Below are 17,169 nucleotides of genomic sequence, written 5' to 3'. Positions count from 1 at the left end.
ATCTCCTGGCCTTCTTTTTATCTCAATTAGGTACTACTAACTCGGCTCTCATACGTAAGTAAGAAACCTCGGTCTCAGCCTCGAGGAAACGATCGATCGATCGATCTCTGCCGCTCACACCCCCTCTCCTACTAATGAATAAATAAATAAATAAACAAATAATACAATAATGTCCTCCCTTAATACCGCTTCCGCGTGGGCTCCGGGCTCGGGCTACGACTAACGCTCTTCTCGTCGCGGCCCCTCATCTTGAGCCACTTCTTCGTAGACAGGGTCAAGTCGCGCTCGAGCTCGGGGGAGGGATTCTTGCGATGGATGAAGTTGCAGAAGCCGCCGCGGACGCAGCCCTCGCCGCTGTTCAGCCGGCAGCAGGCCTCCCTAAAGTCGGTGACGGGGCTGAGCTCGCAGTAGACGGGGCGGCCGGCGTACCAGCGGGAGTTAAGCTCGTCGCACGCCTTCTGCGCCGAGTCCTCGTACTTGAACCGCGCGTACACGTTGCCCACCAGGTGGTCGTTCGTGTTGTCGCACACGACCAGCTCCTCTAGCTCTCCGTACCGGCACAGCTCGCACCATAGGTCCTCGTAGAAGGCGTCGAAGTGGTTCGCGCATTGCTCGGGTGTTAGGCGCGCTCGCGTGTCGTGCGCGGGGTTCTGGTATAGGGATGGTAGCAGGATCGTCTGCGAGTACGACGGCTTCACGTGTTTCCTGCTGCAGCGGTCGCCGTGGCGGCACGCGCCGATCTTGTAGTAGAAGGAGCAGTTGACTTTGTCCTGCTCCGTGCCGAAGATGGAGGCGAGGAAGTTGGCCATTTTGATGGGTGTGTTGTGTGTGTGTGTTTGTTTGTGTTGATTGTTTTTTTTTTCTTTTCTTTTCCGAATTGATTTATGAGGGATGGAGTGTATTTGATTATCGAAGATGGGCTAGTCGAGGGAGGATATTTGAATTGTCGCGTTTCTTTGACGATGATCGCGACGATTGATCGGTTGGGTGGTTGGTTGGTTGTTGTATTTGGGAGTCGAAATTTCCAATGGTCTGGACGGTAGGAAACGCTGAAAGGGAAGATAAAGTTTAGAGCTTGAAGTTAAGTGGAGCCGGGATGCAGGTTACAACGCAACCAAAAAGCTTGGCAGTTAGGTAGCGAGGCTGGCCAACCACAATGGAACCTTGCTATGAGTAGGTCACTCGCCACATCTAGATACTTCCACAGCCACACCTTAAGCCCGGATAACAAGATTAATCAGCTTCACCTACTTTCAAAGACAAGTCGTGCTATCTTTTCCATTTGCTGCAAAATACATCATTAATACATGTAGTTTAGTAATTTATAAGGTGCTAATATTTAAAGCTTAAAAGTTAAAAAGCAGGTTTATCCCGTTAATCTTTTAATTATACTGTATCAAAGTGATATGAAATAACTATTAATATAAATAATGGAGTGCAACATAAGCAAAGTGTTATTATAATAATTAAAGTAAACATATTTTCTTATAAGTAATAAGATACCCAATAGATATCGTTGTGTCAAACGTTTCTATTCAACCCCATACTCCATATGAATATAAAATGACGGCGCTGTATATACTAGCCAATTATTCAAAAAACGCTATCTCCAATTCCCTATCTTCTATCCTGGGACGCCCCCGTCTAATTCCTCGTATACCCATTGAAGTGCGTGCGTGCGCGTCGCGGCATGTGTGTTCTATAATGTTGAATGAAAATAATATTGATAAGCTTCTTTTTTTAGTACGAACGGTGGTGTCGCTGGAATCTGTTCGGCCGGGTGAAACAGCCAAGAAAATGAGGACCTTGGTGGCCGGGTGAAGTGGGCTATCACGCAAGTACCCGACATGTTACTGAATATGAATGGGTGCCCACGCCGATTAGGGCGGACCAAGATACTGCACTTGTTCCGAACTTTGCCCCCGTCGTGGGACAAGTGTAACATATACACGATACCGAATATCGGCAGTTATTGTCTAGACGATTTTATATACCCTCTTTGCAATGATAAAGCAGGCAAGGCCGAAAAGTAGCAGCCCTGCGGTAATGGCGAAGAACCACTTCAGATCGCCCTCGTATTCCTGACCTGGGACCCAGACGTTCATACCCCAAAGACCGGTGATGATATTCATAGGCAGAACGATAGTACCGAGGACAGTTAACTTGCCTAGAACATCAGCAGTCTGCTCCTGTCGTTCGTTCATGCGGATATTGATTTGTGCGATGTAATTGGCATGGCAACGAGCGAGAATCCTGCTCAGGTTAGTTGTAATTCCAAAAGGGGGACCAAAGGGTTAACACTCACATTTCATAATGACTAAGGTTGGCCGTCATAGTCACGATATGATCCTGGATATCGCCAAGGTACAGCCCGATTTCAGATCGCGGAGCAACTTCCCAGTGCTCGTTACAGCGCTTTGCGAAACCTTTAATGACATCCGCCTTGTTTCCAAGAAGTCGGTATAGAGTCATAACCTTCTTCCTGCAGTCACCGACGCGACGGAGCATATCTCCGCCATTATCCGCATTCGCTTCAGTGCTTTTCTCACCATCTCTCCGCTTTTTCTCTTCAGATGACAGAGAAGGATCAGAGGGAGAATGGAACTGTAAGATTCTATCGTCAATATCATCCACCTCCTCCTCGATGGTCTGGATGAGAGGAAGGTAGACGTCCGTGATGTCGTCAATAATTGCATAGCTGATCCAGTCTGCGCTGAGGATCATAAAATCTTTAAGCTGGCGAACCCTGCGTCGAACGTTTGCCGGGTGCGGGGTCTGACTGAAATGAAATGAGATGACACCTTCGCGGAAAACCACGACATACATGTTGACCGGCTCGAGGTGATTCTCTGATTCGGCATCTTGATCGAAAGACCTGTAATTGACAAAGTAGTAGTGTCGAAATAGTTCAACCTTCTCACGTTGTTCCTGGAGCATGATATCCTCCGAGGTTAGAGGATGAATCCCAAACGCTTTGGCGAGCACCTTCATCTCCGATTCGGTGGGGCTCAAGACATCCAGCCACCATACGGGACGTTCGCCGTATCGAGGCTGCTTCTCGCCATTTGGAAGAGGCGATTTGATGCCGGAGAATGGGGACTTGGACCGCAATGGGCTGGGGTCGCCCGAAGGATTTCTAGAGGAACTCGCAGACGTTGAGACTTGTTGTCTAGAAGCTGCACCTGGATTAAGGTCAGATGTTGTGAAATTTGGTGTGAAAGATGGCTGGCGGGAGAGTCCTCTGGTAGTTGCGCCGCTATTTCTGGTTAAATTTGGAACCTGGGTAAGAGGTCCATCGTCATCGTCATCATCATCAGATGAATCGGATAGGATTGGAGGATCTGGGAGGAAAAGTTCCTTGAAGCCTGCGTCTGGTTGAACAAGCTCCGATATGGTCTGGCTGTGGATCGTGCTTTGGAACTCCTCATTGAAGTAAGTGAATCGATACGGAGCGTCTTCTTCTATTCGATACCACCCCTTATGGATCGGCCGCAACCTACCGTTCACTAATTGTGGTTCCGTGATTTTCTTCATTCGCCTTTCTTCGCTACGATCCTCCTTCTCGATCCGGGACCATTCTTCAAGGATGGCCAAATCCGGCCACTTATTTCGTCTTCTACGTCGCGCCCGAATACTACGGCTGTCGCGAGCTTGTTGAGCGTCCTCGTCGGCCAATTCTGACATTCCCTCTTGAGGAAAGCAGACATCCTCCTGTGCCTGCAGTGCAATCGTATGGCGTCTCTCAAAGGGAGACTGGTCGCGAAGTGGGTCATTGTTCGATTCCAGTACGCTATCGGGGCGAGTTGCATCCTCTGCGAGATCATCTCTCATCAAGATATCCCCAAAGCTCATATCCAGGGGATCTGAAGGCCCGAGCGTAGGCGTCCCAGGAATGGATGGCGGATAGTTAACATTATATTTATCAGACGGTGTTATAGGAGCTATTTGGGATTTCTTGCCCGATCTGCTAGAACCGGGACGACTGATAGATGTGTCGTTCTTCCGTCGTCCATCTCCCGACCCGTAGCCTCGCGAAGAGGTAAGATCCTGTCGCGAAGAACTAGATAATAAAGGTACGGTCTCGTTATTGTCTTCCTCCACTTCCTCGTGGTCGTGGCTCTGACTACTCTGCATTATACGCGATCGGCTTGATTGCGGCATGTGAAGGGAGGCCGTGAGAGTGGAGGGTCGTCGCGGACGAGGATATTGATGCTCCCTGGATTGAAATTAGTTATAATTCTATTATGGATATAAATTGAAGGTTATAACGAACCTGTGGTCGAGAAGCGCTTCGCTGTCGATGCTCGTATTACTTAGATTTCTCCCACGCATGTAGAAACCGGCCCTATTACCGCTGTGGCTGGATGGAGGTATAACTTGATCTGGAATGTTTTCTGGAGGAGCAGCGAAGGACTTCCGTCTCGCTTTCTTGTGCTTTCGTCCTGCACGATGCTTTTTCTTGGGTGTTTGGTTGGTTGATGCCGTCGCATTGGAAGAGATCGAGGGGTCAGCGGGTGCGCGAGAGGAACCAAGAATAGGAAACTGATTGCTAGACATAACGGCGAATACGCATTCTCGTTGTAAGAAGTGTAATTAAAAAAACTAAGTTATTTGTTGACAAACACTCGGGGATGAAGTCGAGGTTAAGTTTTTTTTTTCATAAGCCAAGGAGTAATGGGGAGAATGGGAGGGATTGAAGCTGGAGCTTAGCTGTTCTAAGTTCTTTAGCCCATTCTTAGCATATCCCTCGGTGGTGATGTCAACGGAAATAGGCGGGTACCTTAAGTGTGCAGAATGCCAACCCTTGCAAGATAAGCCTTGGTAACTTCCAAATTTGGTTAAGAACATTTAGTGGGTAAGGTAACTTTACATAAAGGGTCAGAGGGCTTGCATTATGCTGAAGCCACTGAAGTATAATACATACCTAAGTATTTGGCACTGACAATATTGGCGCTAGCTTGATACAAATCGTTGAACGTTGTTTTATTTGCTACCGTTATCGTCGTGTATAGGTAACCTGCATGATATAACTTGTGTTACGTTTGGGGTTTTAATGATTATAAAAGACAACAATAGTATTTCGGTAAAACCAAGATACTGGTATTATGCTATCTAATCAAATATAGGAAATGTATCATTGGCTCCGATGTCTTTGTAAAGAGGCGCGGCTATCTCTTCAAAGTTAGTAACGACACGTAATCGGAATCATATATAAAGTTCATATTAGGTCCAAGATTAAATAACGGCAACTCATCATCATGAGACACGCTTGGACTGGAATATTGACAGTAATGTTGCCTTATTAAGTCAGTGCGAGTAAAATAGTACGAAGAACCCCGTTTTACAAACCGGAATACGAAAGGATGAATTGTTGAAAGTTAAAGCATATTCTAGGTATGACACCGAAATATATCCGTTGAACTTTTACTACTACTCCAGTACGAAATATGCGTATAAGCTTAGCTCTCGAGATGAATAGAAATCCATTATTAGATGTGTTTGTTCATATCGTAGATTTAGTATTCGGCATTACGTTATTATCAATGCCAAATCTTGCTCTCCCATGGCACACCAATAGCATTATTACATACAGTGCGTAGTACCAGCCCTACTCCCTCGAGATACGGCGCGATGCCTTATGTTCCGAATGCCTTTGTACCTGAACCGTAACCTGAACGCCGACTCGCAACTGTCCGTGGGGGTATGAGAAAATTGACAGAAAATGATTATACCTCATGGCCACCAAGGCACTTAGCGCCTTTGGGCCATCATGCCCGCTCTTAGAGTCAAAATCTGTTGGCGCTCCGCCTCGGGAAGCTGATCGATCATCTCCTGCGATAAGTTCATGACTGCCTGCATCAGGGCCTCCGTATCCTGCTGTGGCGCCATGGCCGGCGCGCTAGCTGTAGGAGGCGCATAGCCAGGCTGAGCAGTTGCTGTAGCGGGCGGCGCATACGGTGCAGCGACTGGGGGTGTGACCGTCGTGGCACCCGTGTACGCGGGGGGATAGCCGGGCACGGGCTGTTGAACTGGAGGCGGTGCGGCCGAAGAATCGACAACAGAATGTATAGCTTCGGGAGAGACGAGACCCATTAATAGTAGAGCTTGGAAGATGGCGTAAGACAACTGTGGCGCCTGCTGTAGTAGTTCAGTCGCGCGGCCTGGGTCGGTTGTTGCTAGAGATTTCATCTGAGAGAGAATATCGAGAAGCTGACTCGGAGGTAGAGTGTTGAGCGTTCTAGAGATAGCATCGGTAGCGCTAACTCCAGCAGGCAACTCTTTTCCGGGTGGGAGAGGGGGTAATGAGCCTGCGGGAACAGTCTGAGGAACGATATACGAGGCACCATTTGTGGGCTGGCCAGTAGTCGTGGATGCGCTGTTAGAGTCATCGCCATCGACCCGACCTTCCGTACTATAGTCGACACGGAGCTTCCGCCCCATGATTTCGTAGTCGTTTAGGTTGCGAACTGCTGAAGCTGCCGAGTCTAGAATGAGAAACAGTAAGTATAGGCCCAATGTATAATTGTAGTAGAGGCCAAGATCCTACCTGCGTCGGGGTACTCTGCAAACCCAAAACCCTTCGGCCGACCTGTATCACGATCATAGACGAGACGGAAGTTTAGGACCTTGCCAGCAGTGCTGAAGATGTCGGTAATCTGCTCTTCCGATAATCCATAGGGAATATTTCCGACGAAGACGACACGCGACGGTTGTTTTGTCGACATTGTTGTCGAAAGTAATTCGCGGATTGAGAGTCGAAGAAAAGCTGTGATACAATGGAGGGAAAAGGAGAAGAAGCTGTTGATAAACCAATTGGATCAGTTACGAAATTGAATTGGTTTGCTTCGGAAGGTCTGCCTCGTAGCTTTGAGGATCGACGTTTTTGGTTATCGATAAAGCCTATGTAGAAGTCGCGTTCACTAATGCTAACACGAGCACGGGCCGCTTAAAAGTGGATATATATGTGTACATATTAGTAGGTATCTACCTAGGTACATGTATCTCAGCTCCATTAAGCCTTACAGTGTTAGGTCATGGTAAAACTGCAACGTCGGAGGGGAAAAAAAGACGGAACACCATTGGTTGGAGTTAAGAGCTTCCGGATCTTTTCAATGTTCTAGCACCACATTCTCATTTGTCACTACATCACCAACGAAACCGCCACCATTCCCATTTGACATCGCATAACTCTGCCCAAGATGTCGCGTTCTCCAATGGACGACTATGTGGAGAGGATGCGATCCATGGTGCGTCAGAACCGAGGTGGATTTCCTGGTGGTCGCCCTCCTCGTGGTGCGGGTATGGCAGCAGCAGCTGTCGGCTTAATTGGTGGTGGTATTTTTATACTACAGAACTCCCTATTCAACGTCGACGGTGGTCATCGAGCTATCAAGTACCGGAGAATAAGTGGTGTTAGCAAGGAAATCTATACTGAAGGTTAGTCCGGTCCGTCCGGGTTCCTAACTTCTATCGTACTTATATGAAATGTCATGCTCATACAACTACCTATAGGAACTCATATTATGATCCCTTGGTTCGAGACTCCGATAACTTATGACGTACGAGCGAAACCGAGAAATGTTTCGTCTCTTACCGGCACCAAGGATTTGCAGATGGTCAACATTACTTGTCGTGTGCTCTCCCGACCTAGCATCGAGGCGCTCCCGCAGATTTACAGGACGCTCGGACAGGATTACGATGAGCGAGTTCTGCCTTCTATCGTGAATGAGGTTCTAAAGAGCGTGGTAGCACAGTTCAATGCTAGCCAGCTGATCACGCAACGAGAGAACGTTGCTAGGCTAGTTCGAGACAACCTGTCGAGGCGAGCTGCACGATTCAACATCTTATTAGATGACGTTTCTCTTACGGTATGTTAGGAGTTCTCTTATGATAGCAGAACATTAATTTACTAATTTTGGTTGTTAGCACCTTGCCTTCTCCCCGGAGTTCACTGCTGCGGTTGAAGCAAAGCAGGTAGCGCAGCAGGAGGCCCAGAGAGCGGCCTTCGTCGTCGACAAGGCGAGACAAGAGAAGCAGGCTATGGTCGTTAAGGCGCAGGGTGAGGCACGATCAGCAGAGCTTATCGGAGAGGCGATCAAGAAGAGCAAGGCGTATGTCGAGTTGAAGAAGATCGAAAACGCAAGAGTCATTGCCGCCCAATTGCAAGAAGCAGGTGGCAGAAACAGACTGCTACTCGACTCAGAAGGTCTTGGCCTAAATGTGTTTAGCGACGACCGTAACAGCAAGCAGTAGGGACGAGCGGTTAGGAGTAACTAAAATCCCCACTGTATGTTTAAAATAATACTTGTAAAATATGAATTTACGACTACGTCCTGCTTTATGGCCTCAGGCTTCGATGAGGAAAACAACTTAGTGCTTACACATACAACGCTTTGTTATATTCAAACTGCATAAGATAACCTGGGCTGATCCCCACTCGGCTTACACGTAGACGGAGAGTATTTTATAGGAGTATGAATATGATTACTCACTTGCCTTAGGTAGTTGGTTATGTTAGTAAATATGTTAGTTAATATTCGAAAGTAAGAGTTTGATCTGCTTAAGTGAGACGTTTGTATATAGGTACCTAGGCACGATACCATTTAAAACAATCACTTAGGTACATGTACTTAAGCATAAGTCCATTGAGTGACTGGAGCAAGTGAAAGCAGCTGCCTTCAGGTGGGGTATATACCTTAAAAGCCCCACCTGTCCAGGTAGACACCCCACTATGTCCGAGTATGGGTACCTCTCTCTTTCTCTCTCGTTACTTATTATAAACCAACCATACCAAACGCAATTGTCGACATCTTATTTCTCTTTTCTTCCGTCATACAACACATACGCATACGCTGCCACTTACCCATAGGTACAACATCCTCAAAACCACTTACTTCCAAACCCCCAGGTTGTTATCCTCCAACACCGCCCAAGATGATGATCAAGTACGTCGCCCTTCTCTTATTCGAACCCGCGCCCGTGAGATCGGACGGACAGACGGAGCTAACAGACGGCGCAGAGTGAGAACCCTTACGGGCAAGCTGATCTCGCTCGATGTCGAGCCTACTTCCAAGGTACGCTGGCCTATCTTGCCTCTTCTTCGTTTGAAGGAGTGGCGACCAACTGTCACCGCATTGCGCCATCTTACCTCTATTCCCCAGGAGCACGCAAGCAGGCAAATAGATAGACAGATACAAACGCATTAGATATCAGGGTGCTAACGATATATCTCATCTCTCTAGATCGAGGATGTCAAGAAGAAGGTCGAGGAGAAGGAGGGAATCACACCCGATCAGCAGCGACTTATCTACGGCGGAAAGCAACTGTTCGTATCCTATTCTTTATACACCAGTTCATAATACTCTCCCTCTACGCAAACAGTTATAACTAACCCCACGCGATGTACCCAGGCACGACCAGTTGACCATGACGGAAGCCGCCATCGTTCCCGACGCAACTCTGCACTTAGTCCTGACCCTGCGTGGCGGCTGCTGCTGCTAGACTAGACACCACTCTCCCCCCAACCCTCTTCCGATTCGAACTCCGGATTCCAAACTCCCAACCACGTATCTGTCACATTGCGCCCTCGGTATCTACCTACCTACCTACCTACCATGGCAGTCATCACACACCTCCCACCTCTTAAGATCGAGTCTGTAGTAGTACCAGCAGGAATGACGGGGTCTACAACGGCGTTGATGCGGGAATTAACAACACTGCCATCGGGGAAACATCGTGGACAAGCCTGCGCATATTGGAACTTATCCTCCCTCTTCCCTCCTCCCTGCTGTTACGGAAGACTCGTATTCCGCTAGGTAGACTTGGCATCGCGGAATTACCGCTAATAGACCATAAGTACGCGGACCCACGCACCTACAAGTAGCGTTCCGAATTAAGATGAACTTATATGAATCTTGAGTGCCGAATTTAACCGTGAGCCTCCGTGGTTTGCTTTGCTTTGCTTTGCCAGCCGAGGTATACATATATCTTAATATTTTGTCCGTAATCTAGCTATCTCTAGCCGTGACAGCACCGGAGGAGTTGTAAGTGGTAATGCCTACTAGACCTCGACTGTAAGTTACGATAAATATACGTATAGTATGGTTTACGTTACGTAGACACAAAGATAGGCTTATCGTTTAAAACCTAATGCATTTCATTATAAATCAGTGCTCGTCTATAAAGTCCGTAGCTCATGGACCAAATACAACCGCAGCATATCTCATCCATTCACTTCTCTTCCATGGCATTAGTATATACCCATCCCCCTACTGCTGAACCATGCACATGCCAGCCTCGGATACCGCAATACCGATAGATGATAGACATCAATATTATGCCTAGTAACTAGCCCTCTCTGGTCCCTCGAAATGAAGAGGAGCAAATCCGCAACGCAGCCTTTCTCCTTATAAATATCATATCCTCCGACGCCATGTGTAAATCATTGCGCCCTCGCAAGGGGAATAGAGAGAAGAAAACCCGCTGTACAGAGAAACAAAAGATCCGGTATTATCGCTCTGTCCATCCTATAGTAGAGAATTCCTCGGTATTAAAACGATTTAAAAAGTGGTTGAAAAGAAGAGAAAGTCTTATAGAAAGTATCGAAAGTGTCGTAGAATGAGTTTGCCTGAGCCGGCTATTTAGTGGTCTCATGCATTTATATGTAGAATTTTGCATATGCATTGTCCCCTAACGAGCAGTCTATAACCCGCGGTAGACATCATGTCCCTTAGGACATTCGTCGGGCCTTCGGCTTTGGCTTCATGAAGATGCTAGGAGGATCCTTTCGCTTTTGTCCAAGCATAGGTTTAGGCTTGGGTTTAGGGTCGGCGCTTGAGCTACTGGTGCCCGTATAGGTAGAACCCCCCGCGGGAGGATGCGAAGGGGATGCGTTCGATGGCATTGAGGGTCCTGGAGGGGGGGAGACTGCTGTATGTTTGGCCGCCGGCGGAGAAGATGCTGATGACTTGGAAGCCGCCTTTGACGCAGGCGACTCTACGGGAACAATTCTTACAGGGTTATTCTTCCAGGAGTGGCCCATCTTCATCCCAGCGAGACCGGATGATCCAGATGCGCGAGTAGAGTTAGAGTTGGGAAGGGATGAGTGCGAGGAGGGCTTGTTTTGAGAAGACACCACAGCAGTCTTGATAGTTTTGGGAGCATTGGATGTAGAAGGCGTGTCGTCGTCAAAGAGATCCTCTAACTCTTCAATATTCAAACCACCCTCTTTCTGGACCTCGTCATCATCATCGTCGTCGAACTGGTCGTCTTCATCAAACTCGTCGTCCGAAATAATAGTCGTTTTCGTAGTAGTAGTTCCGCCCTTCAATTTGAGCAACCGAGCCTCGCGTTCCTTCTGCTCTCGCTCCCAGCGTTCTCCGGTACGCGACTGGGGCGCTTGAATTCTCCTTGCGGTAGGCATAGTAGGAAGAGTCTTGATTCGATGCTCCTCTCGCATACCAAGCGGAGCTTGGACGATCTGCCCCCGTCGAACTGGTAGTTGGCCGGTGGGAGTCATGAGCTTATTTCGGCGACTGATTTCGGCTGCCTCCCGTCTAGCCTTCTGCATAATGCTCTGGGCCGACGTCGTCTTAGTTCGCGATCCACCACCCCATCGAAGACCGCCCGCACCAGCAACCTCTCGTCCGCCCACGCCTTTGCGACGACCAGGGGCGGGCCCGAGAATCTTTGCGTCATAATTGATAACCTTGCTGGCCTTCTCCTGTTTCTCCTTCTTAATGGTCTTCAGGCTAGAAGTCAGCTTCTCCAACGCAGCGCGCTTCTCCTCGACTTCGATCTTCTTGTATTTGTCGTATATTTTGTACCATAAGGTAGGGTTGCGTGGTTCGAAGTTGTGCTTCTTTACTTGGTGAGGGAAATGGCGGTTGATGAGGCGCTGCCAGCATTCGGCATCATCGCCTTGGATGTGAGGAGATCTCTCCTCCACTTCTCGTAGTTGCGCGGCATTGTCGATCCTCAAAAGAATAGGGCGAAGAAGCGAGTAATGCGCGCTACCTACGTCGGAGATGTCTATGGAAGGACCCATTATGTTAATGTTGTTTGAAATTTTTGTTTGAAATTTTTGTAGAAGGAATAAAAATTGTGTGCTATGGTAAAGTGGGAGGAGAATACAGTGTTTGTGGTGGGAAAAATAAATGGTGGGATGAGAAGCGCTTTGACGATATGTGGAATAATGATAAGGTGGGATGATAGTGAGGTGGAAGGTACAACATTGACAGCATTGACAGCATTGACAGCATTGATGGGATTAATGACCTACCTTTGACGTTTTTGATACACACTGCAGTGCACAGATCAACTAATGTTTTGACCATTGTAGTTTTGATTCCAAGACCTAGGCAAAAACAATAAAATAATGTAGTCACCTAGCCTGGCCAAGCCACTCAGAACGATTGTTTATTATTCCCTTTCTTGTTGTTTACGTTTGTTTACTTTGACAACGATAAAGTAATAAGTCCGGATAAAGGGGAAAGGTTTCGAATTGAATATGTGATATCTCTAGGAGTAAATATGGAAGTCGTCGATTAGGATATAAGCTGTGAAGATTTACACATAATTGATCTGGGATCGGCGACTATTTGAAGGCAGTGAAAGAATCGTACAAGGAGAAAGGACGTCGGGGTTTCTATAGGTAGCTCAGTTCTCGTCTAGGAAGTCTCCGATTCGTTCTTGTCGATTATGCTATTGTATATGCTATTGTCGTCCCTGCCGTTCTTTAATAGGTTATCCACATGGATGCTTGGGGGTCATCCAGGCGAATCAAGGTTTCCAAGCAAGAGCGATGATCTATTAGAATTAAAGTAATATGTCGGTAAGAATAAGCATATACTATACAGTTTTTTGGTATTATAATTTAAAGTTAAGGAGGTGGTCTTTTTGAAGCTCCAGCACATTGTTAAGGTTCTATTCTCGTACAAAGACTCAAAGGAAAGAAGATGTAGTTATAAAGTTGGAGTTGAGGCTGACACGTGGGTCGCTGATCTGCGATACTAACTTTTGTTTGGTGGCCCTACCGGTCCGAGAGTACGCTATATTACGGTTCACCCTAGTACGCTAAGTATCTAATATTACGTTACTTATGTCTACCCGCTATTTACGTCTTAACCTCTGTGTAATACGGAAGTCGCCTTCAAAAGTTTTGTCCATACCAAACACCTGTCAGCCTTGGCGACAGCTGTCAAACAGCTGCTAAGTAGCTTGATCCACTTGGCACTCAAAAATCATGAAGTATATTAGAATCTACCATTTCTTATATAAATGACTACACGACCAAATATATTCTATAAAATATAGCCTTTGAATATATCGTAAATATAGAAGCTTAAATCTATTTCGGTATAAATCTTAATATTATATCTTATATATTTGAGGTTAAATAAATAGATGAAAATGAGGTATAAAAAGGAGTACATTTGGTATTACGGCCGACAGTTGTTGCCAAGACTTGCCAAGATGACAAGGGCCGACCTATGGACAAAACTTTTGAAGGCGACTTCCGTACATACGTATATTAATGACTAGGATATGCGCCACAGATATTTTAAAGATCAATAAATTTTAACATGTAATTCAAACTAATGCTGTGTATATAGTTCTATACCAATTATTCACCCTAAGATATTTAAAAAGCAGCCACTAATATCCACATGAAATTATACTACATATAAGCTTGAACTCATTTGAAGACAACGCTTTTGCGATGTATTAACTCAGTAATATCAGACTCTGTCGCCCGAGAGCTATCTAAGGTTAAATCATAATCAGAATGCAACCAACCGAACCGAATGAAACTCCCATCATGATTTTGACGACCAATACGCCCGCGGCTGTTGGTATCTTCCCAGCCCCGTATCTCCCATGCGCCGTGACACCGTTAGACTATGTTTGTTAGAACCGCTCGGGAATATCCCAACAAGTGCAGCGAAGTATATACATGAACCATTACTTCATCTTTATCACCACAATCACCAATTACCCGGTAGTAAGCAATAAGCAATCATGCTGCCGCCGCTACAGCTCGAGAAGGCGTAGCGATAGCAGGCTCGGGTTGGTCGGCTTGTGGTGCTTGTTCTTGGTTCGCAATCTCTCCGCCAGCTTCTGTCTCGGCCCAAGCTCCCCATAGACCACGCTTTCCCCTGACCCGAATAGGGCCGCCAAGCGTACCTTCCTTCTGCTCGACTTTGATGGCATCCTTGGTTGCTAACACTAAGCATTCGAAGAACATCTTCGTGGCGTCCGCCTTGGAAGTTCTCCCTTCGGGAAGAAGGTCCTGGAACACTACTGACTTCTTCCGCTTTTCTTCATTTGCAGCTGCCTCTTCACCGAACAGATCTCGGAGTACGTGGACCGCATGTTTTGTACCCATGGAGACTGGGCCACTATCGGCGGGGTGTACTATAGGAGCTGTAGTCTCGTCAAATGCCGGCATTGGGCTTCCTTCACGGGGCTGGTGATCGTCATCGTCGTCTTGGTGTACGACAGTGTTGTCTGCGGGTATCTCAAGGATGGTGCCATCAGGGGCAACACTGCGATCACCCAAGCCTGTATCGGCGGTAACTAGTCCATCGTCGTCATCACCTATGTCCAAGCGAGGCGATTTAGATGCCCCTTGGTCCTCTTCCTCACCAACATCAGCAACACCGCTATCTCTCTTTCGCTTTAGGTCATTGACTGGTCTGATAGAATCAAGTGATAATAGTCCCCTTAGCTCCGGAGCCCAGGCTTTGCTACGGGCGTCGCCCATGATGCTAGACACAAAACTGCCACTGTTCTTTAGCTCAATTAAGGCTAGGAAATAAGGATCTCGTGAGATAAAGGTTGGTGCCTTTAGGATATTTTCGTGACTTTGTTGCTGTTCTTTAATGTGCGCGCTAGTAAGCTGAGTAGATGGGTCCAGCCCAAATATCTTGCGCTTCTTTGACCTCTTCTGAGGAAGGGGCTCGGGCTCCTCAGGTTCTTGGCCCGGTTCGTAGATACTAGTGTTGTTCAGGCGCGTCCACTCCTCTACGTCCCGGGCTACGTTTTCGTCGATATCCGAAAGAGGAGACTCTGAAATGCGAGCTCGATCGAGGCCAAGAGCACCACCCATCTCAGGCGCTACTGACTGATCTCCAATATTAAACTGGAAATCATCGTCCATTGGAATATCACCATCCCCGTCCGCGATCCTAACATTATCGTCTCCAAAGTCCAAAGTCAGCGATGGCTCGCGGTCCGCACCCTTTGCTGGTGGTGCAACATCTAGCTCGCTAAAGATATCATCTTCAACCGCGCGAGGTGCAGGTGCATCTCGACCCATCTCAATACTCTTGTCCCCTCGGGGTCGTTCGTCGATATCCATTCCGAAATCCAGATCTAACTCCAAGTCGTCCATAGGAGCAAGTGCTACCTCGTCCTCGTCCATATGATCGTCGTGTAAGAACTGACTATTGTTGAAGTCTTCTTGCAAGTTGATATCGCGATTGCTAGGTCGACCACGACCTCGAGAGCCTGCGCTACTTTGGGGAGCGTTCACATCTTCCATCTGGCCGAGCAACCAGTTGGCATCTGGTGGCGGTAAAATGTTTAAGTTGTCGGCAGGAGTAATACGATCGGGAAGCATCAATGCTTCCCGATTTGGCATATTCAAATTCTCCGGTATATCATTGTTTCCAGTGGAACGAAAAGCCTATGAACCAAGTTAGTAAGGCAAGGGATAGCCCGTATGAAGAGACGACTAACCATTTTAATCTTGAGCAGAGCTTCGTTGCAATCATCTAGGAGATAGCGGGCCTTCCGACTATAGATTCGGACAACACCAAGCAAGAGTTGACCACTTAAGCGGAGCGCCATCGGCGCTTGGTTAGGAGTGATGATGGCATCGACACTGTCAGGCAAATTGGATTGCAGAATGTGAGTTTTGGAGAGTTTGCGCTCCAAGTTTGCCGACAACCAGACTCGGGCCAAAGGCCCTGTCTTCTGAAGCAAAGTCTCAGAATAGAACATCGCGATAGCGATGACGAAGTGGCTTGGAGGAGCAGATGGTTAGGATGATAGGGAAATACAAGGCAACCGAGTAATAATTATGACATTAAAGAAATGATAAGGGCCTTGCGGGTGCGACAACGCGTTAGGGTCGGGTCCCTTGTCTGAGATAATGACGAAAGGCGGGAGGTATCGGGTGGTGTAAACAAGGGAATAGGAGCGCGTTGTTTTGGGCGCAGACCGCGTTGGAAGCCAGCGCTCGCACCGACTTTTGCTAGTTTAAAATCCACAGATTAATCGGCGCGACTGATGCGCAATCGTAATAATGCGCGCGTAAATGGGATTGAAGCTACGAGCGATAGCAAGTATATATTGAATAAGGTGGTGGATGTTTGCAAGGTCGGGGAGAGAGGGCAAATGAGTTGAATGAAAGACTGAAATTAGAAGTGGAGGGGGATCTTTGGGGGGGGAACAGCGTAGGAAAAAGTGATTCGAGATTGGGTCCGTCCACTGACCGCAAGCGAAAGATTGCTGAACAGGGCGACTAAAAAAAAAAATCATCCGTTTCCCTGCTTAAAATCCAAGTGGCTGGAGGTCTTACTGGGGTACATAGTGGGGCAACTAAAGTGAATAACTCTTCTAATTGGGTTTCCTGTGACTTAAACTATGACTTTTAATTGGGTATGTCCAGGCTGCTACCTGCAGACAGTGCTGAATTGTACCCTGAATTGTACCTCCCCAGAAATCATGTTGGAAAAATGATTACGAATGTGAACTGCGACTAAACCCTTTCCGGTTTGAAATTCTGTGGCTGGTTATAGGTGATTTAGGTGACTTAGGTACTACCTAGGTACCTAAACCTACACCTTACGGTGCCTTTATTCAAGATAGGTATATATATGAGATGTGACTCGTATGCTAAGTTTTATACTAATACTTCAGTATGAAATATAGATAATTGCGTTTACGTATCAACTTCTAAAGAGTTACATTTAGAACCGTGTACATTCAAATTAGCAATAACCTAGTATATAAATAAGTGAGTACCTAGCATGCCAGAACTGCTGTCTGGAAATGCAAACACTTGCTTGTTTTATAACTTTTGAGACGTGCGCCGCTAACGGTTTTTAGAAAACATATGTGTCGTATGCCTATAAACCAGATACCCCTATAGAGCTATGCAGG

General features: G+C 47.0%; 6 protein-coding genes across 8 annotated transcripts; 1 reads left to right on the top strand and 5 right to left on the bottom strand.

Annotated features, from left to right (window-relative positions):
- Positions 1 to 179: 179 nt before the first annotated feature.
- On the bottom strand, positions 180 to 809 carry GL218_06983 (Splicing factor U2AF 23 kDa subunit; the record flags this gene model as incomplete). The annotated part of the gene is made up of 1 exon (XM_033583723.1): positions 180 to 809. The coding sequence occupies one exon, from the start codon at positions 807 to 809 to the stop codon at positions 180 to 182; it is 630 nt and encodes a 209-aa protein (XP_033433040.1).
- Positions 810 to 1,976: 1,167 nt separating this feature from the next.
- GL218_06982 (putative metal ion transporter C17A12.14) lies at positions 1,977 to 4,557 on the bottom strand (the record flags this gene model as incomplete). The annotated part of the gene is made up of 3 exons (XM_033583722.1): positions 1,977 to 2,253; positions 2,306 to 4,216; positions 4,274 to 4,557. 3 exons carry the CDS (start codon positions 4,555 to 4,557, stop codon positions 1,977 to 1,979), a joined length of 2,472 nt encoding a protein of 823 aa, XP_033432813.1.
- Positions 4,558 to 5,751: 1,194 nt separating this feature from the next.
- Positions 5,752 to 6,725, bottom strand: GL218_06981 (uncharacterized protein; the record flags this gene model as incomplete). Its single annotated transcript, XM_033583721.1, has 2 exons — positions 5,752 to 6,485; positions 6,548 to 6,725. The coding sequence occupies 2 exons, from the start codon at positions 6,723 to 6,725 to the stop codon at positions 5,752 to 5,754; spliced, it is 912 nt and encodes a 303-aa protein (XP_033433041.1).
- Positions 6,726 to 7,199: 474 nt separating this feature from the next.
- GL218_06980 (Prohibitin-2) lies at positions 7,200 to 9,501 on the top strand (the record flags this gene model as incomplete). Its single annotated transcript, XM_033583720.1, has 6 exons — positions 7,200 to 7,437; positions 7,513 to 7,868; positions 7,927 to 8,249; positions 8,870 to 9,074; positions 9,243 to 9,325; positions 9,411 to 9,501. 6 exons carry the CDS (start codon positions 7,200 to 7,202, stop codon positions 9,499 to 9,501), a joined length of 1,296 nt encoding a protein of 431 aa, XP_033432814.1.
- A 1,228-nt stretch (positions 9,502 to 10,729) lies between these two features.
- On the bottom strand, positions 10,730 to 12,335 carry GL218_06979 (the record flags this gene model as incomplete). 3 transcript variants are annotated; one of them, XM_033583718.1, is made up of 2 exons in its annotated part: positions 10,730 to 12,030; positions 12,281 to 12,335. In XM_033583718.1, the coding sequence occupies 2 exons, from the start codon at positions 12,333 to 12,335 to the stop codon at positions 10,730 to 10,732; spliced, it is 1,356 nt and encodes a 451-aa protein (XP_033432864.1). The 3 variants fall into 3 exon arrangements, with proteins under 3 accessions (XP_033432864.1, XP_033432863.1, XP_033432865.1); XM_033583719.1 differs by lacking the exon at positions 12,281 to 12,335 and having other exon boundaries at positions 10,730 to 12,046; XM_033583717.1 differs by lacking the exon at positions 12,281 to 12,335 and having other exon boundaries at positions 10,730 to 11,518.
- A 1,682-nt stretch (positions 12,336 to 14,017) lies between these two features.
- Positions 14,018 to 16,005, bottom strand: GL218_06978 (Cohesin subunit rad21; the record flags this gene model as incomplete). The annotated part of the gene is made up of 2 exons (XM_033583716.1): positions 14,018 to 15,688; positions 15,742 to 16,005. 2 exons carry the CDS (start codon positions 16,003 to 16,005, stop codon positions 14,018 to 14,020), a joined length of 1,935 nt encoding a protein of 644 aa, XP_033432862.1.
- Positions 16,006 to 17,169: the final 1,164 nt, after the last annotated feature.

This window comes from Daldinia childiae (assembly GCF_008694065.1).
Source record: "Daldinia childiae strain JS-1345 chromosome Unknown Scaffold8, whole genome shotgun sequence".
NCBI lineage: Eukaryota > Fungi > Ascomycota > Sordariomycetes > Xylariales > Hypoxylaceae > Daldinia > Daldinia childiae.
The sequence above is the reverse complement of the archived record's forward strand: the minus strand, read 5'-3'. Positions and strand labels throughout refer to the sequence as shown.